The sequence below is a fragment of the Mustela erminea genome, chromosome 17 (assembly GCF_009829155.1).
Source record: "Mustela erminea isolate mMusErm1 chromosome 17, mMusErm1.Pri, whole genome shotgun sequence".
Lineage (NCBI taxonomy): Eukaryota > Metazoa > Chordata > Mammalia > Carnivora > Mustelidae > Mustela > Mustela erminea.
This window is the reverse complement of record NC_045630.1, coordinates 15828802-15853879: the sequence shown is the minus strand read 5'-3', so window position 1 is coordinate 15853879 and position 25078 is coordinate 15828802. Positions and strand designations below refer to the sequence as shown.

At 40.1% G+C, this 25078-nt stretch overlaps 2 protein-coding genes and 1 long non-coding RNA gene across 8 annotated transcripts in view; 1 reads left to right on the top strand and 2 right to left on the bottom strand.

Moving 5' to 3' along the window:
* Positions 1–7461, bottom strand: part of TOR1AIP1 (torsin 1A interacting protein 1) — a 42072-nt gene extending 34611 nt beyond the window's left edge. For all 4 annotated transcript variants that reach the window (XM_032319252.1, XM_032319253.1, XM_032319256.1 and 1 more), the window contains exons 1-4: positions 6967–7461; positions 5229–5306; positions 1535–1594; positions 572–616 (exon numbers count right to left, since the gene is read on the bottom strand). In XM_032319252.1, the coding sequence (XP_032175143.1) occupies positions 572–616; positions 1535–1594; positions 5229–5306; positions 6967–7450 (667 nt within the window). In that variant the 5' untranslated portion in view covers positions 7451–7461. The remainder of the gene's footprint in view (positions 1–571; positions 617–1534; positions 1595–5228; positions 5307–6966) is intronic.
* Positions 6973–25078, top strand: part of LOC116576755 (torsin-1A-interacting protein 2-like) — a 43140-nt gene continuing 25034 nt past the window's right edge. Inside the window, exon 1 of one of the 3 annotated variants that reach the window (XM_032319261.1) lies at positions 6973–7132. The gene's annotated coding sequence lies outside the window, so the exon portion shown is untranslated. Of the gene's footprint in view, positions 7133–11845; positions 11952–25078 lie in introns of those variants that run through there. The other 2 variants (XM_032319258.1, XM_032319260.1) reach the window with 2 other exon arrangements.
* LOC116576757 lies at positions 9006–11565 on the bottom strand. The gene is made up of 3 exons (XR_004280273.1): positions 11478–11565; positions 9609–9668; positions 9006–9036 (listed from the first exon to the last, which is right to left on the bottom strand). It is a non-coding gene; the product is annotated as an uncharacterized LOC116576757 (long non-coding RNA).

Sequence of the window (25078 nt, the reverse complement as noted above, 5' to 3'; positions counted from 1 at the left end):
TGAGCCTAAGTGAAAGATGAATTTCAAAGAAGTTGCAACTAGTTCTAAAAAAAAAAAAAAAAAAAAAGGGAGACTTCCTTCCCTTTTGACTCATCTCTAAATTTAAAACTAAGTCCAACCACAATCAATGTAGGTTCAGTCTTGGTATCTCGTGTCCTACACCAAAGCAAACACTGAAAAGCATTTAAACCAGTTCAGCAAACATCGGAAAGGATGCTGAACTTACTGCAAAAGACATCTTGAATTTACTTTCTAAATCAAGAAAAAATGTGAACGCTAAAGTTGATATCCCTTTTCTCCCAGGAGTCTGAGTTTAACAAAGTCTAATAAAAATTAAAATGTATGTTATTACATCTTCATTTATGAATTTAAATAATATGACAAATGATGTAATTTCAGAGACTAAAAACCAGGGCAATTAAGAAAGATCAAGGCCATAGGGACAGTGTCCCACAAGCTAAGACAATGAACAAAATAATATTCTCAAGTCTGTGACTAAATGTGTATATTCCTGTATTCTGATAACCAAAACCCTCAAAAAAAACCCTATAAAAATTAGAGGTAAACAAACCTAATTCACTCATTTTAGTATTTCCATTTGTTTTGTATGCCGAATCTGCAAGAGAGATAGCAAGAAAATGATTAGAGCTTAAAAGGAAATGCATCATATGGTACTTTACCACAGGTTCATCATCAAAACCTTAACAGATCTTTATCCTTATAATACTTAAAATAACAGTTATCCATCCATCAAAAAAACACCCCAAAAAACCAAACAAAAAAAATGCAAACCATCCTAACTTTTTCTTAAAGAAAAGGACTGAGAAGTAAAAACCCAATGGGAAGATAAATAAGGTTGTTTTTTAGTTCCCATGATAAAGCACCCTTATTGACTAATAAACTCTGAAAATTAAGCAGAAGTAAACTGCTTGGAATAACTTTACTAGTTTTCTTTCATAGTCATGAAATCAACTTAAGAGCAACATTTTTAGAGGTCTTAGTCAAAAAGAAATAAAAATGAGGCAGAAAAATTTTATAGCCCTGAGCTATAAAGCCTCAGTCTTGATTTTTTTTAGTAGCACTATGCTGGGAAGAATAAAAAGTTCCCAATCCTAGTTTAAAATCATCATGCTAGCAAAAAGAATCATAGCAACATATAAGAACAAACTCTTAAAAAGAATGAGGAAGCCCTTTATATATGGAAAGTAAGTAAAAATAAAAACAGACAATAGGAAGGTGCATAAGAGTGTTCACTGGGCTAACATTTGTGTTAAGAAGGGAGGAAAATATCATTAATATATGAATTTCTTTGTATCTTCATAAAATATCTCTAAAAAAGACCTAAGAAACTGAAGACATTGGTTGTCTCTGATGAGGAGACTTAGTAGTAAAGGGCAGAGAAGGTAGGGAGACTTTTCATCGTGTATTTTAATAACTTTAAAATTTTGAACCATATGAATACACGTACTACCCTATTTAAAAATAAAACTATATTTATAAAACAGTTAAATCAACAGACAAAACAATCTCTTACCAGATCTTGGACTTCTTAGAGGGGGTCTACGCAGGCTGATTATAGGATCTTCACTCACCACTAATATAGAAGAAAATGCATTTTAAAAAATACGAAATGTCAAACATACAAATTTATTATACAATCATCTATTTATTTCACAAAGGTTTTTCTGAGCCTTTCATTAAGTATGGGAATATAATAGTGAACTACACACAAGTTTCCTGCCATAAAAAGTTTATGAACATGATGGAAAAATAAGCAGTTTTTCTGAACAGACCACAGTTATATAAAAAGAAAAGAATACCAAATAAAATTCTTCTAATAGTTCCAATTAAGAACCAAAATTTGCACTGCAACAGCAACTCAATTATTTATTCCATTTGGGGCTTATCCTCATTAGGGATTATTCCTGGCATACTTTAATTTTGGGGTTAACATCCTTAGAGTTAATATAGTCCGTCCAAATTTTAACCTTAGGTATACTCAAGAAATTCAAGCTCTAATTTTAAATGAAATGTTAATCCAGCCAGGATTTGTTTCAGACTAAGGTTCAACGGCATAGGGTTAATGGAAAAGCCAATCCCGTTAGATAAAATGTTAACCTAGCAAACCAAGGTGTGTTTTATCAGAGAGCCCTAAACAACGTAAACTAAAGTCCAATATATATCTAAATTTGGATTATAATATGTTTGTTTCATCTCTCTCTGTAAAAGGCATTCTGTTTGTCTCGGTATAATTGTGAAAACCATTCTGAACTGGGTATCACTGGTCCCCTCCGTTACACTAACTGCCTGTATTTGTTTTGACAAAACCGACTTAACCCAATTTCCCCTTTAAAGTATCTAGAAGAGATATTCTGAAGGGTCAGCTGCTCATATGTTCAAAAAATACTTACTGAGCATGTTTCTATGCATCTTAAAGACAGAGATGTAGAGAAGTGATTACACTCATTTTACATAGCTCAAAAAAGGCAGAACTAAGATCAATAAGAGGAAGTTACAACGAAGTAGATTTTAGTTCATTACTTAAACAAATAAATTATTGCTGTTGGCTCCAAAACAGAACAGATAGTGAGGCAATGATTTCCACTTCAGTGAAAATGATCAGGGACTATACGTACGGATGCTGACAACCTGCACTGATAGAAACTTTGAGTAGATGACTTCCCTCAATCTTCCAGCTTTAAGATTTTATGAACTATCTACCTTAGTTGCTAGCGTTTCACACATCAGGTATTGGAACTTAAAGAAATAACTTTAAAAATAAATCCTGTACACGTTCATAATCCCATCATTACAACTTTCCTCTTTTCCTCTTCTGTATTCCCACTCTTTTCAGGTTTAAAACCTAAAGCTCAATTTAATCTACAGACATCAATTACTATTTCAGATCCATCTTTTAAGAAGCAATTTCCCTATGCTCTATGATATACATAGCCTTATATAAGTTACTTAAAGGAGAAAGAGTGCCAAAGAGAGGAACTGGAGAATAAAATAGCAAGTATCCTTCTTTTGTAGCAATCTTCGTCCCTTGACGGCTTTTGCTCACCACTGCATCCGCAGCACCTAGCATGGGGATTGGCATAAAGTAGGTGCTCAACAAATATCTGAAGAATGAAAGAATGTTCCAAAGAATCAAATGTTCGGCACCCAAAGAATCAAATGTTTGTGACAAAATAGTAGGCATTAAGAAAAATTTATCTATGATTGTTTAGCTAGAAACCCCAACTGTTAGAACAAAAGTATCTATTTAACTGTAAGAAAAAATGAAATTCTAATATAATTTCACATTGTAACACCAGCTTCATGATTTCCAGAAAAGAATGATCTGATTACAGAACAGTTATATAAGTATACATGGACTAACCTATGAACAACCCAATGGCTATTTTAATGTGAAAATAAATCAATTCTGGAACTTCGAACAATAAGAAGAGTTCAAACTCTATACCTGTTCTAAATTAATATAATTGATGTTTACCATAACTTACAAAAACAGGATGACAAATGATGTAGTTGTCTTTATTAGGCTGCTTTAGAAGGTGGCCCCTTGGTTTAGGTCTTTAGTCTTTTTTTTTTTTTTTTTAAAGATTTATTTATTTATTTGAGAGAGGAGGAGGGAGAGAGCATGCATGTGTGCAAATGAGGGAAGAGACAGAGGGAGCGAATCTTTAAGCAGACTCCCTGCTGAGCTGGGAGCCCTATATGGGGCTTGATCTCACCACCCAAGAGATCATGACCCAAGCTAAAACCAAGATTGGATGCTTAACTGACTGAGCCACCCAGGTGCCCTCAAAGCATTTTCCCAAGAGAGTTTATAATCTTAACATAGTAACATAGGCATTAAATATAAAGGGTATGTTTATTTGGAACTAAACTTGAACCTTATTCTAAACAGAATAAATTATAAAGCATAATCTTTTTTTTTTTTTAAAGATTTATTTATTTATTTATTTGAGAGAGAGAAAGTATGTGCATGCATAGGAGGGGGAGCAGAGGAAGAGGGAGAGACTCTGAAACAGACTCCACGCTGAGTGCAGAGGCTGATGTGGGACTCAATCCCAAGACCCTGAGATCATGACCTGAGCTAAAATCAAGAGTGTGACACGCTCAACTGACCGAGCCACCCAGGCACCCCAAAGCATTATCTTATCAGAGCAATGGATAAGGAAACAAGTCAAGATATGAGTTAAAAAAAAAAAAAAAAATCAGGGATGGTCAATTTCATAGTTACCATTATTTATGGTTGTGGGACTTTCCTGATATCAAAAAAAGCAAACTGAAAATAAATGGAACTAAAAACCAAAGGATACTAAACATTAATAACTGAACGAAATCCTTTCCCCCGCTTTTTAAAATAGTTTAAACAGTTTTTTAAAACTCAAGTAGACTACCAATGTAGCCCACTTCTATGTTACATTGATACTAAGACACAAATATTCTTACACTTTAACATCTCTGAAATTGGGAGGCATCATATCATCTATGACATATTAGGAGTTTAACTGGCAGCATTTCTCCCTTCTAGGTGGTACATAAAACAATGATGTGAATCTTACAACTGATGACATTTTAGATTTGATGAAATACTGACCATATCATGTCATGGTTTTATCATCCAGACTATGGAATCCATTTTATTTTTTTATTAAGTAGGCACCATGCCCAGCATGGGGCTTAAATTCAAAATCCTGAGATCAAGAGTCCCAAGCTTTACTGAGCCAGCCAGGCACCCCCCAGTTAGTCCATTTTAAATGGAAAGTAGTGCGACATATTCATGCAAGATACACTTAATGAACTTCACTGAGATGCTAATTGTTACAGAGAAGAGTGACAATGAGGTACTTGGGGGAAAATGAAAAGGCTTTGGAGAAGACAAATGTAAGCATGAATTCTGGTTCATCATACATCATGTAATTGTAAGGAAGAGTCTTAGCTTCTCTGAGCTCCTGTTCCCTCACCTATAAAATGGGTACATCTACCCCGCAGAGTTATGTGAATGAATGACCATATGCAAAGTGGCTGGTAATCAGTATCCATCCCATCTCTTCTTGACATATGCCTGTATGGTTTAATCCAAGAAACAATCTATAGAGAAGATTCGCTGAACCTCTAAGTTAAGTTATGATTTGGGATCATGGATGAACCAGGCTATAATGTATACATACAAAGAAGCTGGCAGATAAGGCAACAAACAAAATCACTTTTCTTACCTGGAATTTCTGGTGTTCTCTGGATAGTTTTCTTTGGGACTGTCTGGCTTAAAATAGTTTGTGAAGGTGGTTCATCCTCTAAAAACAGACATGACATTTGTCAATATTCAGAACATATGACGTGGGTAGAGATTACGCAATATATGAGCAGAAATGCAAGTAATTCATTTCTTTAGAAATATGTAATTAGAAGTACCAGAACAAAGGAACTCAGGTATAACTACTCTTTAACGCAGCATAAAAATCAACTATTCAGCTCTGATGCTTTACAAAAAAGGTATATTAATTTAGAAATGTAAAAGATGGGCCAGAGTTTCAGAAATGATGTGGAAGAAAGCAGAAGTGTGAAGAATGTTTAGATCCTCAAAGACTAATATAGAAATAAATTCTTTATGTATTAAAAAAAAGTTAGCTTGTACAACTGCACTAGGCTCTGCGGCAGAGTCAATACAATGTAATCTATTGCGGGCCCAGTGCAAAGCGGGTCTTCAGATATTGAAGGAGATAAAATTAACTTCAAAGATGATGGGATCTTTGTCTTCAGGAAGTTTCTAATCTTGAAAGAGAAAACTAAGCGGGCTAAACTGTCTTGAGTAGCTCCACCCAACAACAGCTTACATCTCTTTAATGTCAAGTTTTCAAAATCAACGCATCTTCAAATGTGTCCGCACTTTATGCATCAGCAGGTACAGGCGTTGTCTAGGACTCCGCTCTGAGCTGACAATCCACCTCCTCTTCGTATCTGGCAATGGGCTACCACTAACTATGTAATTCCATTGTGATTCAATCCCCGGGCATTTTAGCTCATAGGTGCCTTACTGGGGGCCAACACCAACTTCACCTGTGACTCAGTGTTAGATGGGGAAGAGGTGGTGGGTGGGAGAAGACGGCTTAAGGGAGTTGCTTCCCCTGTGACTTACCTAAAACCACACACTCGCTTTGCCAACATCCTTTCTGTCCATTTAGAGGAAAACTAGTTAAGAATTTCGTTTTGTCGAGCTACTTAACCAATGAGATTACATCGAGGGCCCCCAACGCGGTGCATTTTTGCAGAGACCACCATACTTGAGAAAGAGTTCAAGTTTAGCAGGCATTAGGGATCTAGTTCCGTAGAATTGCCTTAACCCACCTCGGTGTAAATATTGGGGGGGGGGTGTCTCTCCAGTCCATTCACCCACTACGCTATCCCTCAAAACGCCCACTGACCAAATTTCCCCCCTCGCTCCCCCGACCCGGGTGGCGATGGGAAAGGACTGGAGGGTTACAGCAGCACCCTAACTCTCGGCTGGGGACTTGTGGCCTCTGAGAGTTAGAGGAAATGGAAGTGGCCTTGGTAGCAACATCCGCAGGACAGAGGGGACCGAAGTGAAACCGAGCCCGAAGTGCTCCGCTGTCCCGCCCGCTCCCCCACCCGCCGTGCGCCCGTGAACGCCTGCGGGAAAGAGGCGATTCGGAGTCCCCAAGGTGATGCCCAGGGATGCGCGCAGCTGCCCGCTCAGGTCGCTCCGCCCCACCGCCTTTCCAAGCCTCCCGCCGTCGCCTCTTCCCCGCCTGCGGTCGGGGCGGACCCCGCGTGGGGGCGCCCGCCCATCCGCGCCGCGGAGCCACCGGAGCCCCGGCGGGGATCAGCTGCGCGGGGACGCCCGCCCGCCCGGCACGCGCACCCGCGCCGCTCGCACCCGCGCGCTGCGCTCGCTCCCCGGCTCGCGGCTGAGACTGTTCCCTCCCGCGGCCTCACCTTCGGAGGAATGAGAGTCCCGTAACCCTCTCCTGGTGGTAACCGGAGACGGCTGGAGCAGGGGCCGCTGTGACTGCTGCTGCTGCTGCTGCTGGCGGACAGTCCTTCGCGTGTTCATCTCCTCGGCTCCCTGGCGGCGCGGCTGCCTCCGCTGCCGAGACCGAAGGTAGTAGGCGCTTTCTCTCACTTCCTCTTTTGCAGAATCAGGCCGGAACTCTTCTAGCGGGACTCGTCTTCTCGCCGGGGACTTTTCTTTGGCCGCCCGGGGCTCGAAGTCGCCGTACACTTCTGGCGGCTCCTCTGAGAACCTCACTTCCCGCCGGCCGTGGCGCGACGGCGAAGGAGTTCCGTACGCAGGCGCGTCACTGCCACCGCCATTTTGAGGGGCGAGCCGGCGTCTCCCCTCCCGTAGGGGGGCCCGGGGTGTGACGTAGATCCCCCACCCTTCCCTCCCCGGCTCCGCCCGCCGCCCGTCGCCCGCCATAGTTGTTGACGTAGCTTGAGTCGATCGCGAAGGTGGTTTGGGGGGTCCGTAGATCGTCCTGTCGTTGGTGGCGACAGCTTCGCGTGGTGTTGGGCGGTGGTCGCGGTGGTCAGGGAGGCAGTTGAGAGTCGCCGGGGCCGCCGCCTGCGTCGTCGCTGCTGTGCTGCAAACCCGCCTCTGGGCCCATGGTGTGTCCTGAGGGCTGTGGGAGAGGCAGTGCCTGTGCCGGGTCAGCTGTTGTGGGTCACTCCCGCCTCCTGGCTGAAGGCACCAAAGAGGAGGAGAGGGAGGACGACGTCGCTGTCCTTGGCCTTGGGGGAGGGAGGGAGGGGACGACGAAGAAGGGACAACTGGCCGGGCAGATTGCCTTTCCTGAACCCAGCTGCTCGTGGCGAGTGTTACCCGCACGCGGGAGACGCCGGCCCTGGCACCGGGTTCCGAGGGTCTGGGAAAGGCCGAGCGAAAGTCGGGGGCAGAAGTTTCTGTCCTCGCCCCTCGGCTGTTGCGCAGTTTTCCTGGAACGTTTTTGAGCGACTGCTACCCGCGCCGTGCCTTTCCAGGTGTTTCTGGAGTCATGGTTTAAGGATACGTCGGCAAGTGCCGTCTTTTCTTGGAAAAATTTTCAGTTTTGAGCTCCTTAAGAAGGCAGCGAGTTTTAAAGTTTAAGTCACCTGTTGAGAGCCCAAAATCGTATCTGCAGGCGCACACACACTCGGGTGGATTTCCATTTGCAGAATTTACGCAGTCTTCTTTCTGGCTTTCCTGTGAAGGCTCTGTTCCGGTAGCACTGGTCAGAAACCCAAGTGGGGCCGCGTTATGGACATTGAGAAATAAATACTCGGATTCAGTAAGAGCAATATAATTTTAACTTGTGATCCGTTGTTGTTATTTTGATTCTGGGTATGATGTGATCTACTGAACTTGGCTTAGGGTTTCCTGTATTTAGTTTACTGAGTAAGAGAACGTGGTAAGAGTTAACGTGTTTCATCTCTCTGTACCATGTTTACAGACGCGGGTAATCTGCAGATATTTAGCCAAATTTAGACATAGAGAAGATAAGTATTTGGGAGAAGGAGTAAGGTTACTTCATACATATACACTTGTCTTCTTAGAGGGCTTTCCAGAATTGGTTTTAGTGAGTAAAGAAATTATGTAATTTCAGAGGCGCCTGCTTGGCGCAGTGGGTTAAGCCTCTGCCTTCGGCTCAGGTCATAATCCCAGGATCCTGAGATGAGTCCCACATCGGGCTCTCTATTCAGCAGGGAGCCTGCTTCCCCTCTCTGCCTGTCCCTCAGCCACTTGTGATCTCTTAAGTAATAAGTAAATAAAATCTTTTTAAAAAAATAGTAATTTCGGGCACCAGTTACAATGAATGATTCTGAAAACTGAAGATGTTTATTTCAAGTACTTTAAATCACCTTAGAATGCTTTTCAGCTGGGGCGCCTGGGTGGCTCAGTGGGTTAAGCTGCTGCCTTCGGCTCAGGTCATGATCCCAGAGTCCTGGGATCGAGTCCCGCGTTGAGGGGGAGCCTGCTTCCCTCTCTCTCTCTTTCTGCCTGCTTCTCTGTCTACTTGTGATTTCTCTCTGTCAAATAAATAAATAAATAAAATCTTAAAAAAAAAAAAGAATGCTTTTCAGCGACTCAGTTGCAACTGGGCAAAAATTTCAATTTAATCTTCAGGTGTTATTATTATGTTTTCACTAATAGTTCATAAGTTTCGGCTTCATACTTGGTTACATGCTTTAGAGTTACCTAGATTGTAGCCTGTCAGGAGCTTAGTTTAGTTTTGTTTACAATATACAACATAGCCAAAGAAATTGGAGGAAGAGTAACAAAGGAGGTGCTACTTATTTTTTAATCTTTTAAGGGAAAATTAAAAGTGTATTCTCCTTTGTCAGCTTGGATAAAATGATACAGTATTTAGAAAATTTGTGGGACTTAATTCTTTGATAAAATGCTGAAAAAATTGATACTTGGTAATACTTGGCTTTTATTTAAGTAATGATTTCTCTATAAGGTGCCTATTATATTGCTCATTATTAACATAATAAAAGTTTCATAATGTAATCAAATAATATAAAACTTTGTAGTATTAATATACAAAATTCATATTATGAACATTAATGCATAGTAAGTACCTCTTTCAAACACTTACCAGTACAGTTTCTATGTAGGAACTCGGACACAGCCTTTTAAACTTAGGTTTGGGGACATACTAAGAAAAAGGATGAGAGATTCTATATGTTACTGAACAATCAAAGAAAATGATCTTCATATTATTGAATAATCAGTACTGTGTTAAACTAGATGCTTGTAAAGGCTTAGGAAAGAAACTAATGGCTTTGGCTTTCCAAGAAACAAATAGGGAATCATAAAGTCACAGGTATGGTAACTTTGATGATAACACATACATTTGCTTAGGATTTTCTCTCTTTTGTTTAGGTAACATGCATATTCCTAGCTCCATACCTGTCTCCCACACCTAGCAACCTTACAAATACCAGCTTTCGTCACTGTGAGGTAGAGCTAAGCTCTTGTCAAACCAGATTTGCTGCTGTAGATATTTTCCAAACTACAAGGCTGGCCCATAAGAGGTGACATTAGAGGCAGTAGATTCATAGCCAATAGTGTAAGGGATTTGCTGGGTCACTGATCCCAAGATGGAGCCTGAGCTCTGGAGGTTAGACAGTTACTTCAGTGAGATCACAGGAAAATATAGAGGAATATATTGAGATATATAGAGGAATTCAGTGGATCACAGGAAAAGACAGGTAAGAGAAGAAATGATTCTTACAAAGAATTTAATTTACATATTTATCAAACATCCGTATTGTCACAGAATAGACGTTTGGTAAATGTATGGGTTAAATTAATGTGTATTCTCTATCCTTAGGGAATTTGCCATTTATTTGGAGAAAGACATACACAAAAAATTAAAATTCAGATTAAATGACTGGCATCTATTTATATACCTAGCTCTCATGCCTAGGTCTAGAAGTCTAGTGTTGTTGACACTGGATTTCTAAAGCAGCTGTTCTAAAAGAAACATTTAAAAATAATATAATTTTTGTACCAGAGTTTTTTGTTTAGGGTAAGCAGAAATCCAGTTATTTACTGAGAAAGCATCTATCAGTTCTTTGTGCATAATCACATTTCTGGTTAGTAGGGAAAGAACTTTGTATCTTAAAAAAGCAACATTGTTACAAGTTAAAGATTAAAATATTCAGAAAGTAAACTAAAGAAATAGTAGCTTACTCCATTCATTCCCCATTCTCACAAGTAAAAGGAAAAATATTTTAAAGACTTAATACAAACGAAAGTGTCTAGCTGGAAATGTTATACTGAAATTTAAAAAAGTTAAAGGAAGTAAGTGGGATATAATACTTACTCTTTGTTGAATTAGAAATTGCAGCATCTAGGAATGTTCCCAAATCACAGTGTTTCTGTGATTTCAGCAGAAAGAATGAGAGATGAAGGCACCCCAAATCACCACTACATGAAGAATCATTAACCAAATAAATACTTGAGCTTCTGCTCTGTACTAGACAAACCCAGCTCTAGGTTCTGGGGATAAAGCAGTGAAAGACTAGACTAAAATACAACCAACCCTGCGTTGGAATTTATATTCTATGGGAGTCAGATAAAAATCTAAGTAAAATAGTGTCTTGGTCAGAAATGTTACGAGGAAAAAATAAGGAAGAGTGAGCTTTAAGAGGGATTTCTTTGCGTTGTTTTGTATTGGTGTTGATCAGGAACAGGAATTTTAGATTTCCTTGGCTGCCCCTGGCTGATCATGTGTTCTAGCGTAAATTCCTTGCTGTCTCTCAATCTTAACATTTATATAATTAATCAAGATAATAGCCATTTTTAAAAATTTACTACTGTCATTTAGCAAATACCGTTACGTTCGTTAATTAGCACGTTTGCTCACTATAACCTTATGAGGTATGTATGTAAGAGCCTTGCCCCCATTTGACACAAGCAAACTGAGGTTTGGATTAAGCTCTCGTTTGCGGACACACACCTAGCAGAGGTTCCAAGTCACGTCTGCCGGGTGCTTGCCATTACTGGGTAGTGCTCCTCACAGAGTTGGTGCCATGGGTTGTTCCAGCCTGTAAATTTATAAGGGCTAGAGTCTGTGCTCGTCTTGCAGAGATGGGTGCCTTCCTGTGGGATTGCAGGAAAGCTGGTCCCGGGCGGCTCTGTGGGGCGCACTCGCCACACCTCTAGCCCGGGCTTTGGCGGGTGGGAGGAGAATGGAGGAAGGGGGGCGCGTCCTGAGAAGGAGGAGGGGCGGGCCGACTACCAGTCCCAGCATTCCGCGGGCTCCTCCCCTCCCCACGGAGGTCGTGTCACGTGGACAGGGGCTGGGACGACATTCTGATCCGCCGCGTCCAAGCAGGGGTGCAGCCCGGCGGCGTCGTGGAGCGGAAAGAACACCCGAAGGGCTCCCCTGACGTTGACAGTTCACAGTTTAAGACCCAGCTAGAATTTGTAAGTAAGTAAAATGTACATACAACTTTTTCGTGTGCTAATATTTGATCTGATATCTCCTTTGGAGAGATTTTTCTGAAATAATCCCTCCCCACCCCCACCCCGTACTGCAAAAAACCTTAAGCGGAGCAGTTTGGGGGCATATTTTTGTTTTGGAGTAAAGAGAAATCAGATCTTACAAACATTAAACAAATTAAGGTGGGGATAATTGTTTGGTTTGGACTTTGAGACGAGAAGTAGAATTCCTGTAAGTCTCAAAATGTAAACGGGAAATCGGCCGGTGCAGATGGAGATTACACTCTTTACCTGCATGCCTAACAGGGTCTCATTATTCGTCGTCATCTTTATCCTATAAAACAGTACTCTCCCCCCCCCACCACCTTTTTTAGCCTTAATGGTGCTAAAAAAGGCTAAGTTTGAAGTTTTGGTAAGAACCTACATTTATTATTTTGTTTACATATTATATATGTACATACGTATTTTTTCTCAGTTACATTTCATACCCATTGTGAAAGTTTACCCCTTTTTCTTCTTTCAGGAAAGTGTATAGTGTTCTACCAGTCAGGCTTGTTAGACTTTCTACATGGAGTTTTCTTAATCTGATTCTACATACTGCTTTTGTTTCAGTTTTACTTGTCTCTGAGTTTTAAAACATTTTATTTTTGATCTGTATGAGAAACCCTTTACTTGTTCCTTTTTTTTTTTTTTTTTTAAGAATTGGGGCTGTTGGGCAGGGAAAATATTTAGGGCCATGGAATCTACCCATACTTATAAGCTTTATTTTTTAAGCACATGATTAGCATATACATGGCTAGTGGAAAATCATTTAATGAAAAAAAGGAACTTCATTGTAGAAGAACTAAAAATGCCCTTGGAAGCACCTTTGCGGATTACAACGGTTTGAAAAACAGGTATTTGCTACGGAAACTTTGAGATCCTCTCCTCAGTAATTTTTTTATTATGTTGAAGGCAGAGTCCACAACCTGATTACCAGTTTCACTGCTGGTTCATCACATAACCATGAGTGACTCACTTAAGTTCTATTTCACGTATCTTCCTTGCTACCATAGAGAAAATACTAGCCGGAGAGCTCCTGTAACTTATGAATAGAGTAACTTACAAATTTAGCTAATAATACTTGAGGATTTTGGAGTATTTTAGTAATGTCCTGTGTCTTGTGTGTAATTCATTTTTGCCTGAGACATCATTTTAAACTGTATACCCTGGAACTCCACCTTTCTCTGAAGCTCCATTTGAATTTCCTGACGGGAAGTTTGCTTGTCTCATTTTGCATATAGAATTTGTGTTAAAATCTCATTAGTGTTTTACATCTTATGACTACTGTTGTGTCCCACAAGACATAAGTCCATACAGTGACTACACTTTTAAGTTTTGCACAGCAAATCAAGCCTTTTTTTTTTTTTAAAGATTTTTTTTTTATTTATTTGACAGAGATCACAAGTAGGCAGAGAGGGGGAAGCAGGCTTCCCGCTGAGCAGAGAGCCCGATGTGGGGCTAGATCCCAAGACCCTGGGATCATGACCTGAGCAGAAGGCAGAGGCTTAACCCACTGAGCCACCCAGACGCCCCTCAAGCTTTTGTGAATAAAGAATGATTGTCCCCATCATTGATCATGACTGAGTTTGGAGTCAGAGCTGAGTTTGTATTCCTGTTCTGTCACTGTGTGACTTGGGCAGGTTGCTGTATTGCTCTGAGCTCTTTTCCTCATCTCCAAAATTGAGATTCATAGAGTTATTTGGAGTATTGAATAGGATAGTTTAAGGACTCAATAGATGGGAACTGGTAATACTAATTGGGCTACTAACACTAAGGGAGTTGGTCCATGATTTTGATAACAAAACAGAAAGGAAGAAAATTCACCTATAATTCCACTACCTCAACAGATCAAATTGTTTTTTTTTTTTTAATATATTCCTTTAGCCTTTCACCATAGGTATACGTAATGTAAATATAATAACCTTTTTACAAAAAGTCAAATTTGAAAGATCGGTTTGTTAACTTCTGAGAGTTTTATATGGATAGAGCTCTCTGGGTCTGCCTTTATTCTGATCTACTAGTGAAGAAACAGCAGAACTTTATTTTAGCCCAAGTTCAAAACAATAGTTTTTGAGGGCTTCTTTTGTGTCCTTATAGTGGCAGGTGTGGTACATTATCTTTTTAATCCTCAGTTCCTCTTCTTTCTAGGTAGTGTTACTCCTTTTTGTGGTTAAGAAAACAGAAAACATAGAGAGGAGTTCACCAACAACTGTGCAGGCCCAGGCAGTCTGACTTTAGAGTACAGTGCTGCAAGGGCTTTATCTTCGTACCTTCAGTGTATGGAAGTTAGGTCGTATATGTAGGCAGGAATTGATCCCGGAGGCTGACTTAAAACTTCTTTGTATAAAAGTATAACAGTATCTGTAATTACTGTAACCACTTTAAAAAACTTTTTATAGGAAAATAGTGAAGAATAGGGAAGTGTAGACTGAACAAGTGAAGCATTCACCTATGGTTTTATTAGCTGTGTCAGTAAAAGTATGATTTATATACAAGGTGAGTTACTAAGAGTAAATTTTCCTTTGTTTATTAAACATAGGGTCTACACTAAAAGAAATCTTCTCCAAAGTAGTGTTTCTCAAACTTCATAGTGAAGCATTAGAATCTTTTGGCAAACCTCTTAAAACATAGCCTGGACCAGCCTCTCACATACTCTGGTTAAAGTAGGTCTGGGGTCAGGTCCAAGAATTTGCATTTCTAATATGCTCCAAGATGACGCTAATGATTCCCAGCTAATGAGTTTAGTAAGGAAACAAATAGTGGTGGCTATCCAAATTGTTGATTTGACAGTGAAACTTTGGTTTAAGCACTATCTTTTGCTAAAAGGACGGAGGATTTTTTTTGAAACACTTGATCCCAGGGCTGAAGCCGGGAGCCTGGAACATCTTGTGCTTGAAATTAAGGAAATGCTCAAAAAAATTTAGAGGCTTGTTGGAAGGACATGGGAACCAACTTGAAGGAGCTTCAAATTGGCCAAAGTTGGAACAATTTGAGCAACAAAATGAATAATGGTAGTTTTGAATTTTAAGGCAGGGAACGAAGTTAAGTATCCATGTTGAATGGGTATAGTTGAGTAAACAAACAGGAAAAGGGACAACTCTTTAACTGAAGAAGTCCAGTGAATGAAATGAATGAAAAGCAGGAAGTAGAATATCATCAGGCATACAGCACTGTAGTAATTTTTTTTTTTTAAGATTTATTTATTTGACAGAGAGAGATCACAAGCAGGAAGAGAGGCAGGCTCCCCGCTGAGCAGAGAGCCCAATGTGGTGCTGGATCCCAGGATCCCGAGATCGTTATCCAAGCTGAAGGCAGAGGCTTAACCCACGGAACCACCCAGGTGCTCTTGTAGTAATTACTGCAGACAGAATTCACTTATAATGCTAGTGGATGGAAGTTTGAGGAAAATCAGGATATCTGAATGTTCTGAAAAACTCTCTCAAGATAATTACAGCTGGAAAGGAAAAGTAGTAACTTGGCATTGGAGATACCATATTAACCCAATGATAGAAGTTAACATCACCAGTAGCAGGACATGGACATCATGAACTCAGTGATATAACATCATTTCTTTGGTGATACTGCTGCCAAAAATGTATGAGAAATGTTACGAGAAAACATTATACAAACCCAAATTGAGGATCATTCTACAAAATAAGTGACAGTTACTTTTCAGAAGTATCAAGGTCCCAAAGACTAAGTTCACAAAAGACAAAAGAAACTGTAAAGACTAAGAGACTGTCACAGTTTAGAGATTCAGGAGAATTAACAACTAAATGTGATAAGAGATCCCAGATAGGATCTGGAACAGAGAAAGGACATCAATGGAGAAACTGGTGAAATTTGAAAAGTCTGTAGTTTAGTTAACTGACTTGTATCAGTGTTAGTTTCTTGGTTTTTTTATTTAAGATTTTAGTTTTTTTACGAGATAGAGAATAATACTGGCATATTATGACAATAAATATGGTCCAGAGGAGTGGGCAAGACTTAGAAATTTAGTTTTAAACACAGACACAAATAGCATACGTATAAGAATAGAAATACCCGAACTTGGCCCTAGGTCCCACTATTGGAAGTTGTGTATTAACCTTAAAGATTTTACTGTTGGTGTTTGAATTTGAACCATAACTTTTGGGCCATTAGGGCAAGGTCAGTTGAAATGTACGCATAAACGTCTAAAGCAGCTGGCCACTTAAACCTGTTTTTGTCTGTCAGTTGCTGGAGTGAGAGGCAGCTGTTTTCTAACTCAGGATCGTTTTTTTTGTTTGTTTGTTTGGCTCATGTGTTCTTCATAACAGGGAACAGTGTATGTGGTAAGTTGTGCTGAAGATTGACATCCATATGTCTTTTCTCACCGATTCCAGCTCTGCCAAATTGAAACAGTTTCTCACAAAACAGTCTGAAGACTTTCTAAGGAGCATTTATTTTCATGATATATTTAACACAATTATTTTAGATTATGAGAATTTAAAAAGAACATTCCTGTTTATCCCCATACTCCTTAATCTCCTGCCTATAAATTCCAAACTACTTACAAAATAGGAAACTTGAATGGTTTGGATTTGTGTATGAAACTTATCAGAGAAATTGTCTCATATAAAAAAGAGGGTTTTTTTTTTAATTGGTTAACCTTAGAATGTAATACTCCATGGAAGAAAATAATTAAAATGGGAACTCATGGTTTAATTTCTATTTTTATGTTTTTTCTGTATATCTGTCTTCTGATTTTACATATTATATAAAGAGTTAGTGGAGGCTGAATTCTAAGGAATATATTTGCCTGGAGAAGTCACCCCAATCCTGACTCAGTCTGAGACTTACATTATCCTACCATAAAAAGAACAAGAGGATTTTTGTCTGACAAAGGCAGATTTGAGCTTGCTTACTAAACAGCCATTCAGGAAATAAAAAAGAATGAAATAGAATATTTAGGGAAGATAAATATTTAATGTGTATTAAAGTGCCGTTATTAGTAGTTAAAGATTTCAGTGGGTTAGAATAGCATTTTCATTTTGCAGTTAAAGTGCTATTTTCTAAATTGTCTACAAAGTTTCACGAAGAATCGATCTTAACTTTATTGTAGTCCTTACACACAGAAAAACCTGCTTTTTGTTTTCCTCTTGTATAGCATTTGTGTAGTAGAGAAACTCTTTAAACTTTGGTTTTTACCCACTGTTGCTGGTTAAAAGGTTTGAAAACCTTGTTGCTTCTGTGGGTCTTCCAGAATTTCCTATGAACTCTACGTACAGTCTTTTAATATCCATCTGAAGACTTTTAACCTTTACCCAAAGCATTGTTTCCAATCTGGATTCCCTGGACATCTGGAAGTCCTGTAAGAGTTTTCTTTATATATCCATAGTACTTGGTGTTGAGCCAACTACATGGTTAGTTCCCTCGGTAACTTAAACAATTATGTTTAATCAGTAGAGAAATGGTGGTTGTCAAGGTATTTTCAGCATTTCTACAAGCCAAGTAGTAATCATATATTTACTTTAAATGAACTCCTTTTAACATAAGCTAATAACATGTTGAGGAAGGAAACAAATCCAGAATATGTAACTCTTTGCAACTTTATGATAGAGGCATTTTGAATATTTATCTGCAATTTAAAATACTGAAAATTTCTAAACTAGGGCTAGTAACAATAATTATCTTCTTTGAAGTTTTGATTGGCAGATTGACACTGGCAGACATCTGATTAATTAAAAAAATGAGAAAATGAAATTATTGGAAGAATGCTCGTTGTTTAGACATCCTTCCAAAATGAGATCTGAGGAGGGATGTGCTGGAATAAAAATTACATTTGGTAGTAAAATGATTAGGAACCATTAACAACCTAATGGTTTTGGGGAGTTTAAAAGAAAAGCACAAGTGTACATAAAAAATCCTGATGTAATTTCACGGGATTCAGGACTCCCTAAACCTATCCTAGATCTTTTTGTCTGGAAACGGAAAATTGTGGTAGGTGATTTTCTCCATCCGCACCTCGGTACATACACACCATTGTAGAGTAGCAAACAGTTTGTGAAGGGGTTTTTTAAAGCTTAACTGTTTCTGCTTCAAAAAGGTCATGGGGGGAAGGGAGGGAAAAAAATGAAAGAAGATGGGACCCGGGAGGGAGACAAACCTTAAGAGCATCTTAATCTCAGGAAACAAACTGAAGGTTGCGGGGGTGTTGGGGGTAGGGATAGGGTGGCTGGGTGATGGACACTGGGGAGGGTATGTGCTATGGTGAGTGCTATGAATTGTGTAAGACTGATGATTCATAGACCTGTACCCCTGAAGCAAATAATACATTATATGTTAATTTTTAAAAAATCAAATAAACATCATTTATGTAATTTAAAAAAAAAAGGTACCATCCTTGGTATTTAAGATATACAGGCTCTGGAACCAGTCTGCCTGGATTCAGATACTGATTTCTCTGCAGTGACCTGTGACCTTCGCAAGTTGCTCAACCTCTGTTTCCTTAACTATAAAATTGATCATTGTAAGGATTACATGAAATAATACATGTAAAGTGCTTAGAATGGGTAGTGGTACTTGGTGTTAGTTATTGTTAGTCAGCCTTATTATCTCACAGACAAAGGATTACTGTGGAATACCGGGCTACGTGAGGTTCTCTGGGCTACAGCGTACTTGGAAGAAGAGTTCTTTTTTCTAATTTAGCACAAAGGCACCATGTGAAAATCCTTGCACACAGATGCATGCCTTTATGGGAATATGCTTAGATGAGCTTTCTTTTCCACACCAGCACCAGGTAGGCTTCTTTTATTTCTATGAAGAGGTAGTTGCTTACAATTTTATGAGAAAAATGATGATCTGTATCCTTCCTATTAAAAAAAAAAAATTATTTGAGGGAGGGAGGGAACACAACCAGGAGGGGGTGGCAGAGGGAGGTAGAAGGAGGCTCCATCCCAGGACCTTGGGATCATGACCTGAGCTGAAGGCAGATGTTTAACAGACTAAGCCACCCAGGTGCCGCATCTGTATCCTTCTGTAGGCTTTTATCCTCTGTATGTTACTTACCCTCTGGGCAAAGTAACTACTGCTGCTCTTCCTTGTCCACAATATGGAATTCTGGTTTTGCTAAATCTCTCTTTCTAGCCCATTGCTATTTCCACTCTACTAGTAGTTTTTTAAAATTATAACATATTGAATAGAGATTCTGTAAGCCATTACAACTTGTGATACAATGAACCTCGTACCTCCACTGAGTTAAAAAAAAATTAATCTTTTTAAAAAATTTTAAAAAATTAAAAAATTCAGCTAACTAACATACAGTGTATTATTAGTTTCAGAGGTGGAGTTTACTGATTCATCAGTCTCATCTAACACCCAGTGCTCATTGTATCACGTGCCCTTAATGTCCATCACCCAGTTATACCATCTGCCCATCCCCCGAAATTATTATCTTTGAAGTGCTTTTAATATGCCCTCCCAGCCCTATCCCCTTTCCTCTCCCATCAAAGGTAATGGTTGTCCTTTGCTTATCCTTCATTCTTTTATAGTTTTATTGAATATTCCTAGATAATATATTGAAATTTAATGTAAATGCAAACTGTGTAAGTGTATGGGTGGGTGGAATGGGGTGTTCCGCTACTTGTAATTTTTTTAGCTTAATATTGAGTTTCATCTGTGTCTGTATGTACAGTATTCCACTGTGTAGCCAGAATGAGGGTTTTTTGTCCTCATCACTGCAGTAAAGCGAGTCAAGTCAAAGTACCTAAAAATTCTGTTTACACTGTACTGTAGTACATTAATTGTGCAGTAGCATTGTGTTTTTTAAAAATGTATATACCTTAATATAAAAAATAATTTATTGCTAAAAAAATGCTGACCGTTATTTGAGCTTTTAATGAGTGGAGGGTCTTAGCTTAATGTTGATAGCTACTGACTGTCCAGGGTGATGGTTGCTGAAGGCTGGGGGCAGGGGGGCTGTGGCAATTTCCTAAAATAAAACAACAGTGAAGTTTGGGGCATCAGTTGGGTCTTCCTTTTATGAATGATTTCCATATGGCGTGTGATTCTGTTTGACAGCACTTTTCCACAGTAGAACTTCTTTACCCACAGTAGAACTTCTTTAAAACTGGACTCAATCCTCTTAAATCTGGCCACTGCTTTATCAACGAAGTTATGTAATACTCTTAACTTTTTTGTTGTCATTTCAACAGTCTTCACAGCATCTTCAAGAATAGATACCATCTCAGGAAACTGCTTTCTTTGCTCATCCGTAAGAATCAACTTCACATCCATTGAAGTTCTATTATGAAATTAAAGCAATTCACTCACCTCTTCAGTTTGACTCCTAATTCTAGTTCTCTTGCAATTTCCATCGTATCTGCAGTTACTTCCTCCGACTGACGTTTTGAACCCCTCAGTCATCTATAAGGATTAGACTCTGTTTCTACCAGCATCCTATTAATGTTGATTTCGGCCCTTTCCCGTGAATCAGGAATATTTTTAATGGCATCTAAAATGGTGAATCATTTCCTGAAAGTTCTCAGTTTACTTTGCCCAGATCCATGAAAGGAATCCTTCTCCAGTGGCAGCCATAGCCGTATTTCAGAAGTAGTAAGACTTGAAAGTCTAAGTTAGTCCTTGATTCGTGGGCTGCAGAATGGACATTGTGTTAGAAGGCACAAAAGCAACATTAATCTCCTTGTACACCTCCCTCAGAGCCCTTGGGTGACCAGGTGCGTTGTTAAAGGAGCAGGAGTATTTTGAAAGCTCTTTCTGAGCAGTAGACCTCAACAGTGGGTTTAAAATATTCAGTAAACTATGTTGTAAACAGATGTGCTGTCATTCAGGCTTTGTTTTCCATTTCTAGAGCACAGGCGGAGTAGATATAGCATCATTAGTAAGGGCCTTAGGATTTTTGGAATGAGCAGTGGCTGCTTCAACTTAAAAGTCGCCTTTGCATTAGCTTCTAACTAGAGTCGCCTGTCCTTTAAAGACAGGCATTGATTTCTTCGGTCTAGCTCTGAAGGTCCCAGATCGCATCTTATTCCAGTAGAAGGCTGCTTTAATCTACATTGCAAATCTGCTGTTAGTGTAACCACCTTCATTCAGTAAGTTAGCTAGATCTTCCAGACCATGTGCAGCTTCTCCTTCAGCACCTGCTGTGTTACCTTGCACTGTTACTGTAAGACCCGCGGATCCCCTTACCCAAGAATCCAACACTGCCACTGGATGCAAACAGCAAGAGGTTTATTGGGACGCAGGTACCGGCGGGTGGTCGGCAGCTCCAGCTAACCGAGCACACCGACCGAGGGGAAAGCGGGGTTTATATAGACAGGTACAAACAAGTTTTGGGGGGGACGGCGTTGATTGATTGATCCTTTGAACAGGCATACTTGGCGTCAGTGGGGCATACTTGGCGTCAGTGGATTGGGTCAGGGGACCCGCGCGAAAGCAGACAAAGCAATCTTACAGAAGCAGAACTGGCCGGTTAGCCCATGCATGCGAAAAAACACTACCAGGATATTGAAGGCCTGGTTACTTATCAAGTAAAGACAATTGGGAGTCTCCTGGTGGAGTGTTACATTCCTGCTATCAAGCATCCTTGTTAATGAGATTTAGGTTTAGAAGAAATTGAACTTTATTTACTTTTCCTTCTACCTCCGCCTCCTTCCGTTTCTCCTGGAGGGGAGGGTGACATTAGGGCTATTGATAAGGTAACTTCTTTGTTCTAAATCTCAAGGACATTTGCAAACCAAAGGAGACTCCTACCTTGCAGGACTGTGATCTCTGCAAGATTACCATTTGCCCTTCTTTTAGAGCAGTCAGGGGTCCTGAGGAATGCCACACATATGGAGGGGAGCGGATGAAGGGGGGGTGCAAGGCGCCAGCTTTTGCTTTGTCCTCAGCCAGCCTCCTGCTCCCTCATCATTCCCCCCTGAACAATTTTGACCCTTAAATCTTTAAGGTGGTTGAAGGTGGAAGGTCTCATCTTCTGTAACTTCTTCGTGCTGAATAGGGGCGTAGAGCTGTCCCTACCTACTGGGGTCGATATTGATCAGGGTAGGAATGTATAAGGGAGTTACGAAAGGTGGAGGCAGCTGAATCCAGCGCTGACAGTGAAGAGGCGTCCTCGCGTGCGATAAGGATCGTCTGTCGTGGTGTAGTCATTGTAGCAATGGAGTCTCGGCACCAAGTAGAGAAACATGGAACAAAGCAACATATTAAGGTTAATAAGGTGATAAGAGTGAGAAGCCCGAAAAGGAGATTTGGCCATAGCCCTCCTCCAAGCCAGGAACTTAACCATTCGCTGAGAGAGAGAGAAGAATCTTGTAGGGCCTTAGTTTGGGTATTCATATCCTTTATTAGTCCTGTGACATTTTTGTGATAGTCTGGGATGTACACACAACATTCTGTCTTGATAATTGCACATGTGCCACCCTGGGCTGCTGTCAGGACATCTAAAGCCATCCTGTTTATCTCTTAAGGGAGGGGACTTCTCTAGGGCAGGGGTCTTTCATTACTATGTTACGGAGACCGCTTCTTTTCTTTAAACCTCATGAACCAACCTCTGCTGGCTTCAGACTTCTGCTTTCTGCTATGCTTGCTCCTGTCTCTCAGACTGCGTAGGATTCAAGAGAGGATTTTGCTCTGGATTAGGTTTAGGCTTAGGGGAATGTTGTGGCTGGTGTGATCTTCAAACCAAACCATTTAAACTTTCCCCATATCAGCAAGAAGGCTGTTTCACTTTGTTATCATGTGTGTGTTCACTGGAGCAGCCCTTTTAATTTCCCTCAAGAATTTTTCCTTCACATTCACAGCTCAGCTGTTTGGGGCCCAAAACAGCTGTTTTTCAGCCCATCAGCTTTGGACATGCTTTTCACACTAAGTGTAATCATCTCTAGCTTTTGATTTAAAGTGAGAGGCATGCAGCTCTTTCTCTGACTTGAACATTTAGGGCCCATTGTAGTGTTATTAATTGGCCTAATTTCAGTACTGTCGTGTCTCTGAATAGGGAGGTCTGAGGAGAGGGGGAGAGATGGGGGAAAGATGGGGGAACAGTGAGTCAGGGGAGCAAGTTAGTGAGTTAGAACACAAGACGTTTATTAAGTTCACAGTCTTCTATGGGTATGGTCTCAGATACCCTAAAACAGTAACAGTCATAACATCAAAGATCACTGATCATAGATTACCATAGCAAATATAATTAATAATGGCAAAGTTTGAAATACTGTGAGAATTTCCAAAATGTAACACAGAGATACAAAGCAAGCAAATACTGTTGGAGAAATGGTGCAGACAGACTTGGTGATGCAGGGTTGCCACAAACCTTCATGTTTTGAAAATACAGTATCTAGGAAGCACAGTAAAGGAAAGTGCAATGAAATGAGGTATGCCTGTACCTCGATTTATCCATTTTAGTGTTCATGGCCATTTTGCCTGTTTTGTTACTGCACGTAGTACTACCATGAATATTTTCATTCACATGTTTAAGCACAAATGTGCAAATTTTCTAGGGTATATACTTGAGTGGAATTACTGAGTTACAGGAAGCACGTATATGTTCAGTTTTACTAGATAATGCCAAATTAATTCCAAAAATGGTTGTACTAATTTATGCTTCTATGGTATAAGGATTCACATTATATTTTTTGTTCTTTTTATGTTTATTGGTCATGTACAACAGTAAATAAAGACAAAAGCGCTATTCTCAAGGAGTGTATATTTTCGTAGAAACAAAGAGCTATATATTTGATATATTTAATATATCAAAATGGAAAATATAAGGCAAGGAAAAGGGGATGTTATCTTGGCTGCTCTTGGCTGTATATGGGGATTAGAGATTAAGGGGATGAGGTACAACCAGGAAGCCCAGGGCTTCGCTTAGTGGCCAGTATAAACAGAGATACAGTATGATGAGATTGGTCGGCCATCAGGGGTAGTGAAGCTGTGAGTGGGGGTGGGGTGGGGTTTGAGGATGACGCCAGGACCATTTTCAAGAGGCCCTCTTCACTCTTCTGTTAGTGGTAAGGCTAAGAGTGAGCAAGGAGGATGGTGGCAAGTAATCCTAATGTGAGCTTAGTGCTTTGGGGTTCCCTTTTGACACTTGCCCATAGTGGTTTTTAGAGGACCAGGGGAGGGGCTGTCTCGTCTGAAACATAGGAACACTAGAATTCTCTTAATTGAGGAGTATTTGGAGCTCTAATGCTTTGTTGACTGTTGAAGTTGGAGAGATAAAAGTTGGGGGAAAGGTGGGTTTATTCTGAGTATTTGGAGCTTTAGGACTCCCTTCTGCCACTGCCAGTGGAGATGTGGAATCCTGAGGGTGGTTGTGCCTAGAGTATACACAGCCCCAGTTGTCAGCCTTGTTAATTTTTGCCAGTCTGGTGGATGTGAAATAGTATCTTGTTGTGATTTCAATTGCATATCCCCTTTTCACTCAAAAAATCCAAAATTCTTTATCTTTTCAACGTTAGACATAGCCATATAACTTCACTACTAACTTTTATGTTGAACCCCATGGTTGTGTGGGTTTTATTCATCATCTGTCTGTGCCAGGTACTAAACACGGAAGATTTCCCAATTCAGCAACTGAAACTTCTACTGTGGTGGCTCTTATCAGTAGGCCCTCGGGGAAATCTTTTCTGTCCCCTATTGTCACTAACAAAGGTATTGAGTCAGGAACGCTGCCACACCTTCTGTTCACTTTGCCTGAGGAGCTGAGTTGGCGGCCCACACCCCTGCATTGTTATCTCACCTCAGGTAATACTTCCTGTACCTTCACTGACTGCCTCACCTCAGCCTGGGCTCTCATCAGAATAGGAGCTCTGTTTTGCATCACTGTCAGAGGCTCTTTGGTTGCCTTTTAAACTTTTTCATTTTAAAATCTGACAGTCACAGCTACTGTTGAAGGTCTGCAAGGAAAATGCTTTGACCACAACTAAGGCTGTCACTGCAGCTTTTCAGGCCAAATCTTTATACAGTTTTAGCACTTATGCCTTCCCCAGTGTCTCTGCATGCTTTCACAGGATCAAGCCTCAGAATTCACAAAAAAGAGCACTGGAGAAAAGCAAGGTTTATGTCATTTTCTGATATATAGCATTCCCGAGGTGG